The 12,016-nt window shown below is 37.9% G+C and overlaps 1 protein-coding gene across 7 annotated transcripts in view; it reads right to left on the reverse strand.

Moving 5' to 3' along the window:
• CEP128 (centrosomal protein 128kDa) overlaps positions 1–12,016 on the reverse strand; it is a 397,477-nt gene that overhangs the window by 322,239 nt on the left and 63,222 nt on the right. For all 7 annotated transcript variants that reach the window (XM_015558069.1, XM_015558067.1, XM_015558065.1 and 4 more), the window contains one exon: positions 10,358–10,474. In XM_015558069.1, the coding sequence (XP_015413555.1) occupies positions 10,358–10,474 (117 nt within the window). The remainder of the gene's footprint in view (positions 1–10,357; positions 10,475–12,016) is intronic.

Consider the following 12,016-nt stretch of genomic DNA (forward strand, 5'->3'; position numbering starts at 1 on the left):
CGTTGTTGTCCTCCATCACTGAAGCAAGAAAGCCTCATGTTAGTTTCAAGCTGCCTGGCTGCCGGCCGCCATCTTGGCTGGCAGTTAATTTGCATATCTCGCTATTTATCCAAGGGGAAGGGTAGCAGATGTACGCTAATTACCATGTTTCTCTTTTATTAGATAGGATAGCAACAAGAATATTTGATATATTTAACAATCCATTCATAATTTTAAAAACAACAACAACCCTCTCTGGTCAACCAAGATATACAAGCCAATGTTGTTAATTTGATTTTAAAACAGCACTCAAAACCAGGAGCAAATACCATACAAGAGTTAACACTTTAAAAGTATCCCTGTATATACTGAAGTAAAGCAAGGATTCATGCCATCTTTGCTTTTATTCAACATTGCACTTGGATTACTAGCCAGTGCAATAAAACAACAACAAAAAGAATTATAAAGAGACTAAATTTCCTCTCATTTCAACTGATATGATTACCTACACAGTAGATACTATGTCAGTAAAGCTACTACCAAATCATCAGAACTAATAATATTGTCAAACAAAATTGTTGTAACAATCAGATATAAAACCAGTTTACACCCCTGTATACTACAAATAATCAATGAGAGATGCAATAAAAGAAAATATCCCATTCACAAAACAAAGAAAATTATAGGTACCTAGGAATAAGTTCAACAAAAGAAGTACAAGACCTTTCTATAAAAAATTATAAAAGACTAGAAAACATTGGCAAGGATGTTCTCTTCCAATTAATCTATATTTAGTACAATTACAGTCAAAATGCCAGCAGAATATTTCATAAAACATGAAAGGAGATTTTCATTATCATTTACCAAAATATAATAAAAGCTATAATAATTGAGACAAAATGATAACAGTTGAGAAATAGACAAACAGATCAATACAATGCACATAGAACCCAGAAGATATTACGGGAAACTAGATGCATAACAGAAGTGGCATTAGAATCAGAAGGAAAAAACAATTTATTCCCTCTGCTGAGGTAACTGATTTGTCATATAAAAAAAAAACAACTTAGAGCCCTACCTGGTTTGACCCTCAGACTAAAGGGTCCTAGGTTCGATTCCAGTCAAGAGCACGTACCTTGGTGGCAGACTCAATGCCCAGCCCTGGTTAGGGCACCTGTAGGGGGCAACCAATAGATGTGTCTCTCTCACATCAATGCTTTTCTCTCCATTTCTCCCCCTCCTTTCCACTCTCTCTAAAAATCAATGGAAAACTATCCTCAAGTGAGGACTAACAAACAAAACAAAAAACTTAGATTTCTTCCTCCTACCATTAAAAAAATAAAATTCCAGGGAAAGTACAAATAGTCCAGTATTTTAAAATGAGCAGATAACCAAATGATCTGGACTGGTACAAATGAAAACTGCTACAAGTATGGGAAAAGATGCTCAAATCGGGAAATGCAAGTGAACATAAAAATAAGTTAATACTTTATACCTATCACTCCAGCAAAAATAAAAACTATAATGATTACTACTGGTAGAAATGCGGGGGAAAGAGCCATTCTCAACCACTTTGCTGACAGAAATGTGAAGAGTTAGAACCTTTTGGAAAAATAACCTGGTAATCTCTATGATAAAAGCATCTATCTGTGGTAATAAAAGATTAAGTAAGAACTATATCAACTAGTTAGAGAAATTTCCAGAAAGTATTGGTCAGATAAAAAAGCAAGATGCATAAATATATATATATATTATGTGATCATATCAAAAATAAAAGGGAAGGAAGGATGGATGGATGGAAGGAAGGAAGGAAGGGAGGGAGGGAGGGAGGGAAAGGAAAGGAAGGAATACTATATCGCCTGGCTGAGTAGCTCTGTTGGTTAGAGCAGTCGTCGGCAAACTCATTAGTCAACAGAACCAAATATAAACAGTACAACGATTGAAATTTCTTTTGAGAGCCAAATTTTTTAAGCTTAAACTATATAGGTAGGTACATTGTTATTAACTTAATTAGGGTACTCCTAAGCTGGCCTTTGCTAAAAACGTCCTCAATCTGATTGAGGTATGTTCGCTGAGGTCGACCCCTTCCAACTCTCCCATCCACACTCGTCTTGTATACTTGTTTCGTCTATCTCCTTTCATTCATCCTCTCTATATGTCCAAACCATCTCAACATACCTTTCTCAATCCTCAACACTACATCTTCTTTCACTCCACAACATTCTCTAAAATTAACTTAATAAACTTTACTTAAAGTTTTAAGTCTTAGTTAAACTATCGGTACGTTAAATAAAACTTGATATCATACTTCATAACGATATTATTTATTGATAAAATTAAATTCCTTACAATATCCATAAAATCAAATCATGACAATGACTGACAAACACTAATGTGAACAATGGCCCTACATCTCCTTGGAAAGTTTGGGTAAGTCAGGTTTGTATGTTGTTGTTTTTAATTTTAGGCACGACTACATGTTCTCATCAATAAGACGACTTCTTAATTTACTCTTGATAAGGTTCATGCTTGAAAATGATTGTTCGCAAAAATATGTAGACCCGAATAAGGAAAGAACAGCAAACGCTAGTTTTTTCAGTTGATTACATGAGTCAGGAACACTATTCCAGGTGTTAAAAATCAATATATCTTCCTTCTCCAGGTCTTTCAAAGCAGACCACTTGTGCTGTGAACTAAGTTCACATTTGTTTTTCTCCAATATTTCTATATCAGCACAAAGACATTCAAATTTCGAGCTCCACAGTTCTTTGTTTTTTAAATCCAGCAATTGCATATCAAAGTTGCCAATGTCAATATTAAAGGGAGAAAAATTTAATTCTGTTACAGTAGCATTGAGAGGTTTTTTAACAAAGGCTAAGGATGCTTTGCTGTTTCTGAATTCCCGAAATCTGTTGAGAAAAGCTTCCCTCATATTTAAAATACCGCACGTGGTATTTTGTGGAAGAGCCACACTCAAGGGGCCAAAGAGCCGCATGTGGCTCACGAGCCGTGGTTTGCCGACCACTGGGTTAGAGTATAGTCTGCATATGACAAGGTTGCAAGTTCAATCCCAGTCAGAGCACATACAAGAATCAACCAATGAATACATAAATAAGTAGAACAACAAATTGATGTTTCTCTCTCTCTCCCTCCCTCCTCCTCTCCCTGCTTCCATCCCCCCTTTCTCCCGCTTAAAGAAAAACACCAAAAAAAAAAACACCCCACAGTCCTAGCCAGTTTGTCTCAGTGGATAGAGCTTCAGCCTGTGGACCAAAGGGCCCCAGGTTCGATTTCGGTCAGGGGCAAATATGGTTGCAGGCTCCTCCCCAGCCTGGGCCCTTATTGGAGCTCGTGCAGGAAGCAACCAATCAATGTGTTTCTCTCACATAGATATTTCTCTCTATCTTTCACTTCTCTTCCATCCTCTCTAAAAATCAATAGAAAAATATTCTTGGGTGAGGATTAAAAAAAAAAACACCTATGTATGCAAAGGTGTATATAATCCATATATGTCTGTCCAGGATAATTTAGAGCACAAGGAAAAATATCAAGGGTTATATCCCAGGATATTTACACTTTTTTCTTTTTTAGGGAGCAGGGAGAATGTTGATGAGAGAGCACAGGGGAAGGGAAAAATGAGCCAAGTAAACAATAAAGATACATTAAAAAAGAGAATGCTTGTCTCATCATTTGTGATATGATCACATTTAGTTATGCATTTAATTAAATTATATGTGAATAAATACTTTTTACATTGGATCAAAACAATGTATTAATATGGTTACTACTTAATGCATTAAACAAATATTTACTAAGTACAAATTGTGTTAAATGCTAGAAATGCAAAATGCTCAAAAAGAGTACAATTAAAAGAGATAACACATCAAGATATGGTAACAGTAACAACCTAAGACAAAAAACTTCATATAATTATCACTGTCTAAAAACTGAACAATGAGGAGGAAAAAAGCCATCTTTGCAAAAGGAAAAGAAGTAGTTGATGGCATGGGAATTCCTAAAAGAATAAAAAATGTAGCTCAAAATAAGGCCCAGATTTATCCTGAACAAATGTTCTCCTCATGCACACATTTTCCTTCAGAGCAGCACCTGTGTGACTGTCCTACTGTGATACTCAGTGCCTCAGCGCCTGTGTTCCTCTCGGCCTACTACACACCTGGTCATTGGGGCCTGACAAAGGGTTGAGTTCTAGAGCGCATGTCCTAAGGAGTAGGAAAATAATGAGCTTTCCTTGTGCTTTCCACAGAATTTCTGTTTTATTTTTAAACTCTCATTTACTTGTAAATTCCACCTCTCTCTTCTCAAAACCCAAGAAGGCTATTGGGATGGTCAATGTGAGGGCAATTCAATGGGCATTTATATAAAAGTTATCTAGCCTTAGTTGGTTTGGCTCAGTAGACACAGTGCCGGCCCACGGACTGAAGGGGTCCAGGGTTTAATTCTGGTCAAGGGCACATACTTGGGTTGGAGGCTTAATCCCTGGCCCCAATCAATGTGTCTCTCACATGGATATTTCTCTGTCTCTGTCTCCCCTCACCCCCGTCTTCCACTCTCTATAAAAATTGATGGAAAAATATACTCTAAAAAGGATCAACAAAAAATAAAAATAAAAGATATCTAAAAATATCAGTGGGGAAAGGGAGGCTTGTGTTATGAAATAAATATCTGAAAATGTGGGGGGTAACTAAAAAATGAGGGCATTGACTATGGGAACAAAGAAGAGGGTAAAGTGAATGGCCAAGCAAAAGTTTTCCAATTCAGCCTTGGAAAGGTAAGTGGAGTACAAAATCTACATCTCCAAACCAAGTAGGTAATGACCAACCCCTTCAGGAGAAGGGGTTAATGAGGCCACTTTAGAACATTTGTCTGACTAGGATCCCCTCTGATTAGACACAGAAGTCTCAAGGGAAATGCTAATACTATTAAGAGGACATTAGAAAAGCATTCTTGGCTTCCTTGGAAACTTCTCCCTTAATGACTCCAAACTAAATACATTAATAAATAGTACCCAAGGCTTTTCTTATGTGAAGTGTCCATTTTACTCAGTGTCTCAAGCCACAGTTACATTTCTTGGAAGGAATGAATAGCCACTTCTTTATTAGGTTTTTCATAATTGGTACTGATGCCAAAAGATGAAGAAAAATATTGAAAAAAGCCAATATCAATTACTTTAACTTTTCTGCAAATGGCTTTATTTTATTGATGAAGCTCCCATAATCTGGTTTTCCAGATTGAAAAACCACTGAGCTGAGCTCCTACCCTGCACTTAATTCCTCACTTAATCTCACCATCTTCTATTAAGACTCCATGCCTCGCCTACCTCATAGACTTTTCCATAAAGCACCTTTAAACTTTAAGGCATCTCAAACACCCTACATCATATGCAACATTCTTGATGGAGGTAGATGAGGGAATCAGCATTTCAATATGCTCTGAAAAGCATATACAAACATAAACCCACCATTTAGCTCCTGTTTTTCATTTTAAGTAATTCAATTGAAGTTGAAGAAATAACATTCCATTTACAAGAAACAGCTAGTAAAAACCAAGTCAGAAATTTCCAAAATGCCAATAAAAAGTTAGAAATTTTATCTAAGATTTTATGTGAATTTTGGACCTGCAAAAGAGTTTTTAAAAACCTCTTTCATGATCCTAGTACCCACCATTCCTACCCACTCCACTAAATTTAACTAATCAAGGTTACCTTACTATTAAGCATGTGATCGAAAGGAGTCTGTTAATATGATAAATGCACCTTAATGTTAAACAAACACTTTATTGTTTGTATAATGATTCAACAAAGAAAGGTTGATGATAGTTACTAGCTTAATAATATTCGAATTTCATTAGAAGTTCAGAGTACTAGAACAACCACTCAAAATTGAAAGATATATGAAAAGATAATTATTGCAAAACTAATATAAAACACTAGTGGCCCAGTGCACAAAATTCACGCACATTAAAAGGGAATTAATTAGAGGAAACATTTTAATATTGCTATTTGCCCTTTCTCTATAATAGAAGTGTCAGAGATGAAAGAAAATTAGTAAAACGTATGTGAAAATCTTCCTCCTGTCAGAGTCTGGGGCACACGGTGGAACCCAGAGTCAAGTCTCTGCCCACCCACGTGCACCTCAAAACCCACTACACCCAGACCCGGCCAGCCCCACCCCCATTGGGTGAGATCCAGACCCGGCCAGCCCCACTCCTGTCAAACCCCGCCAGGTGGGGGGTGCAGCCTCAAGTCCCCCAGCCTAATGCCGGGCAGGGGGCGCAGACTCAGGTCCCTGTCAAGCCCTGCTGGGTGGAGGGACACAGCCTCAGGGCCCCCATCAAGCCCCCCCAGGCCGGGGGTGCAGCCTCAGGTCCCCCAGTCTGGCACCAGAGTGGGGGAAATGGCCTCAGGTCCCCCAGTCCGGGGTGGGAGCATGGCCTGAGGTCCCTCATCAAGCCCCACTGGGTGGGGTGTACAGCCTCAGATCCCCTACCCCAGCCCAGTGCCACACAGCCTCAGTCCCTGCTGATCACTCATTACGGGAACCCCACCTCCACTGTGGGCAAAGCCATCTTGTGACAGTGTGATGGAGTGAGGGTCAATTTGCATATTACCTCTTTATTATATAGGATTCCTCTCTCTAAAGAGATATTGAGAAACCAAAACAAAGTTGAGATATGAGGGGTCTGATGGCCAGTGAAAATCCTTATAGGGTTATGAAAAACTGACATTCACATGACATCATAAACAGTAGAGGCTCAAAAAGGAAGTGGACTGACTCTAGAGTATGCAGAGTCCCTTTGCTCAGACAAATAGAGAAATAAAATAAAAACACAGAAAAAAGTCAACAATTCCTTAAAAATTCTATACAAGAAAAGGAGAGTGGCTCTTCCTCATCTGATTTCCAAAGATTAATAAATATTGTTTTATAATTAAACTAGAGGCCCGATGCACGAAGATTTGTGCAAGAATGGGCCTTCCTTCCCCTGGCTGCCGGCACCACCTTCGCTCTGGCCCTGAACCGCCTTTCCGCCTCCCCACCCTGCCCAGAGGCCCAGAGTGGCTGGGGCAGTGTGGAACACCTGTGTCATTGCTGTGGCGACAACGCAAGCGTCCTGCCCTGCCCCCAGCTGCTCGGCACCTGCATTTGCAAATTAACCTGCCATCTTTGTTGGGTTAATTTGCATACTCACTCCTGTGGCTAGTGGGTGTTGCAAAGGTATGGTCAATTTGCATCTTTCTCTTTTATTAGTGTAGATGGAAACAGATAAAGCTCTGAGGACCTAAGGGCCTCATTAGATCACCAAAAAGAAGTAGGCTTCAGCCCAAGCCATAGATAGCTTCTCTATAATACAACCTTATACCTAGAAATCTCTGACATCCTGCAATTTTTAATAAATGCTCCTAATCTCTTAACAACTTTTAAATGTCATAACTTTCACTAACATTGAATTATACATTTTAGGGAGGCTGAATAGCTAAAAGTGCAGATTCAGTTTCTCTCCATAGCCAGAAACAAAAAAAAACACCGCTTACCATTATCACACATGATAAGTATTTTTTAATATTGAAAAGAAAGCAGTGTTTCTCTCCTTAAACATGACCTTTCCGTAAGAGTGTGAGCCACTTAGGCTGGGAGTAGGAAATGCATCGGCCTGAAGTAATCCTCCCTGCACTATTCAATCCAAAACCACCTTTTATAAGCGCATAGGTCACCGTGTATATTAAAGTTACAAAGTATGAAATTAAACATTTCTTATCAATAGTGATCCTCTAATGTATTGTCAGAAATGGCATTCCAAATCACATCGATAGCTTTTAGTCAAATTGACAATTACACTGCAAATATTCAGGCTCTCAGAGGGGGTGGGAAGCAATCTTCCTCCCCCTCTTTCTTTGTAATTTTAGGCATTCTGCAAAGAGAGAAGAAAATAAGTACAGAAAATTTTTCTAATTTTCTCTTGCAAAAGGAGCAATTGTCTCTTCAGTACTATTCTTATGCTCACCAGATGCAATTTGCTTTGAGAATACATGTATAAAAATCAATGTTTTTTAAAAAAGGCTACCCACATGCCGTATCTAATTATTCAACAAAGTATCCTTTTCAAAGTAATTACCAACTAACAAGTGTATGCCTCCTTTTGTGAAATGAAGGAAAGTGGAATTTTAGAAAACAAAAGCAGATTTTTCTATCAATTTACATATAATTTCAGGGTTGCAATTTTTGTTCCTAATTTTCAAGTGGCAGTACATGTACTTAAAAAATTTCTATTAATCTGTCAATTAATAAGGGTAATGATTTCCACGCACACATGAGTGGATTTGTAGAACATCACTTTTGGAGAAAACCATTTGGTAAAAGAAAACAATTCCTTTTGATTTTAATCTTTTTGTTTTCTTGTTGTTTCTAATTTTTATACCTTTTGTATAAATCTAAAAAACATTTTAAGGGAATTTTGACAAATTATTTTCTTTAATAATAAAATATAACCTATATAATAAAATGAGAATTCACAAATCTATATCAATAAAAATGAATGAATAAAGAAAAAGACAAATCCTTTCCTTACTATAGAATTCCAAAAAATAAATGTGGACAAAATAATGGAACTTTTAAAAAAACTCACCATTTAGCATGACTTTTAATAATAAGTGTCTCATGTAAGAATTAACACTAGGTACAAAAATTCATGAGTGTGATATTAGGCTATTTTTAAGTCACAAAGCATCGCCCCATAAAATAAATAATTACAAACACATAATAGTAATTTTAGTGAAAAACTTGGCAGGCAACACCTTAACCAACGGTTCAATTTTCAGTTATGGGACAAATCAACATTACATGCCTCCCGACATTATATCCTGGGAAGAGCACAATACCATTACTCTAGGTTTCTTGCCAAAAGTATTGAATCTGTTTATTGTGAGGAAACATCAACAAACCCAAAATGAAAGACATTCTACAAAATAACTGGCCAGTACTCTACAAAGTTGCTGGGGTGTGAATGACAATGAAAGACTGAAACACTGTTCCAGATTAAAGGAGACTAAAGAGACATGACAGCCAAATGCTATCCGTGACTCTGAACTGTATCCTGGACTAGAAAAGGGCATCAGTGGCACAATTTCAATAAAACATGTAGACTACATCATAGTATTGATCCAATGTTAGTTTCCTGTGATCAAGGAAGAGAACATACACACCATATTGTTTAGGTATCTAATATTTATATCATGTGTACAACTAACGCAAAAAAAGTGTGTGTGTGTGTGTGTGTGTGTGTGTGTGTGTGTAGAAAAAATGATGAAGTTAGTCTCGTAAAATCTAAATATTGGGGGAATCTAGATAGAGAATATACAGAAATTCTTTGTTCTAATTTTTCAATTTCTTCATAAGTCTGACATTTCAAAATAAAATGGTATCCAAAGAATAAGTGACCTCTATTTTTCATTGATTTGATGACAGTCTAATCTAGGGATTGGAAAATCCTATATAATAAAATCCAAATATGCAAATCTACTGAACAGCGGAACAACTGGTCACTATGACATGCACTGACCACCAGGGGCGAGATGCTCAACACAGGAGCTGCCCCTAGTGGTCAGTGAGCTCCCATAGGAGGAGCGCTGCTCAGCCAGAAGCTGGGCTCACGGCTGGCGAGCACAGTGGTGGTGGCTGGCGCCTCTCCTGCCTCCACAGCAGCACTAAGGATCCCTCGGGGGATGTTTGTCGAGGGGTCCTGGACTTCGAGAGGGCATAGGCTGGACTGAGGGACACTTCCCCCCACCCAGTGCACGAATGTCATGCACTGGGCCTCTAGTCTCTTTCATAGCTACTCAACACATCCATTGTGTCACAAAAGTACCCCCAGACAAATTAGAAATGAATGGGAATGGCTGTGTTCCAATAAAATTTTATTTTCAAAAATAGCCAACGGGCCAGATTCAGTCCATGTGGCCAGTTTTCTGACCCCTGTTATGTCAAGGAAAATTAATCAGAGTAATTATACTTTCAGTTAACATTTTTTGAGCACAGGCCAGACACTATGTTAAGTGCTTTACTGGCATTAACTCATTTATCCTCGCACCAATCTGATACAGTAAAATTATGATTATTTCCACTTTCCACAGGTCTAGTGAAAGTGAGGAACTGGCCCATGTGACACAGCTAGCAATCAGTAGAGTCCGGGTTTGACCCAGAGAGGGCTGTCTTCACTCACTAAACTATAACCAACATGTTATACTTCTCATGTGGACTGAACTACACTGTCACAGGCAACAACTAAGGAATTGTAATAATTTAGCAACAGCTAAACAGTTATCCAAGCTCAAGATGAACATTCTGAGAAGATATTTTTCACAAACCTCTTGTAGCTGCAAAGAAATAAGTCCCAGTTGATCCTGGCGTCTTTCCACCAATTCTCTTTCTGTGCGCATCTCCCTTTCTATTTCCTGTAGCCGTCGCTCCACCCGATCTGAAACCTTAACACGAACAAACAGAAGTACTGACATTATAGAGCTGTTAGGTGAAGAAGAAAAAAAGACTAAATGACCTCTATTTTTCATTTATGCCAGATACACTACTGCCCAAAGCATTTAAAACTGGCTTGTTTGTAGAGCTCCTTTTCATGATACAATTATAAAATAGATCACACAAAAACTGACAAAAAATATTTTTAAAAACAATCATTAGTCTCCAAATAATCCAAACATGAATCCCAAAAAAGAACTTACATTTTTCAACGCATAAAATAGTAATTGAATAGGTGAGAGTTGAAGGCAATAAACTAGAAAAGAGTGCCCTCTGGTGAAACAGGAGAAAAACAGCAATTTTGTAAAGCTACTCATTTCTTATTCTGATAAACTGTTTAATCTGTTTAGTTCTTTATCATTTTAATTATCTATAAGCATGACCTGCCTCGGGAGGTTTTGATGTTTATGTGCAGCAAATAATTGAAAGGGATTTTCAATAGCTTGTCAATCTTGTCTACTGTGATCTGCTAAAAATAAACCAGCTGAAAATATCAAAAACTAAAGTCAAACTGAAATTTATTTAATTGGGACTCTCTAAAATAAACATTTTGTCTATTTGGCTGCTACCAAAAAAAAAAAAAAAAAAAAAAAAAGAGTGGAGAAATTGGAACTCTTGCACTGCTGGTGGGATACAAAATGGTAAACCACTATGGAAAAGAGTGTGGTGTTTTTTAAAAAATTAAAAATAGAATTATCATATGATCCCCAATTCCATATCTAGGTATATACCCAAAAGAATTGAAAGCAGATATTTGCACCCCCATAGTCATAGCAGCATTCTTCATAATAGCCAAAAGATGGAGGCAACCCAAGTGTCCACTGACAGGTAAGTAGATAAACCAAATGTGGCTTATACATACAATGGAATATGGTTCAGCCTTAAAATGGAAGAAAATTCTTACACATGCTATAACATGGATGAACTTTGAAGACATGCTAAGTAACGAGGTGCCTATAGTAGTCAGATATATAAAGTAGAATGGTGGTTGTGAGAAGCAACATGCCTAGGAAGGTTGTGATGTTCTGAATGGATACTTTTACTTAATGGGCATCATTTCAATTTTGCAAGATGAAAAGAGTTCTGGATTTAATTATACAACTGTGAATGTACTAAACTGAATGAATACTTAAAAATGGCTAAAATGATAAATTTTATGTTACATATATTTATTACAATTAAAAACAAATACAGGAAAGAAGATGGCGGCGATATAGGCAGACGCGTCCCAGGTCGTGTCCCGAAGCAAATGGAGTGAGCAGCTGAAACTAATAACACCCACCCCGAATTGGTGAAATTGCTCAGCTGGTGAGACAGTTTGCAGCCGGGAAGGGCAGAACTCCCCTGGAAAGGTAAAAAAAAAACAGGGATTTGGGCAGGAAAGTTTGCCAGACCTCTGAGCCCAGACGGTCGGAGGGAGACCGCGTGGCAGACAGCCGCGTCCCTTGGGACAGGCACAGCCCCTGACTGGGGAAAGGAGATACGCGGGATTC

This window comes from Myotis davidii, unplaced genomic scaffold (assembly GCF_000327345.1).
Source record: "Myotis davidii unplaced genomic scaffold, ASM32734v1 scaffold309, whole genome shotgun sequence".
Taxonomy (NCBI): domain Eukaryota; kingdom Metazoa; phylum Chordata; class Mammalia; order Chiroptera; family Vespertilionidae; genus Myotis; species Myotis davidii.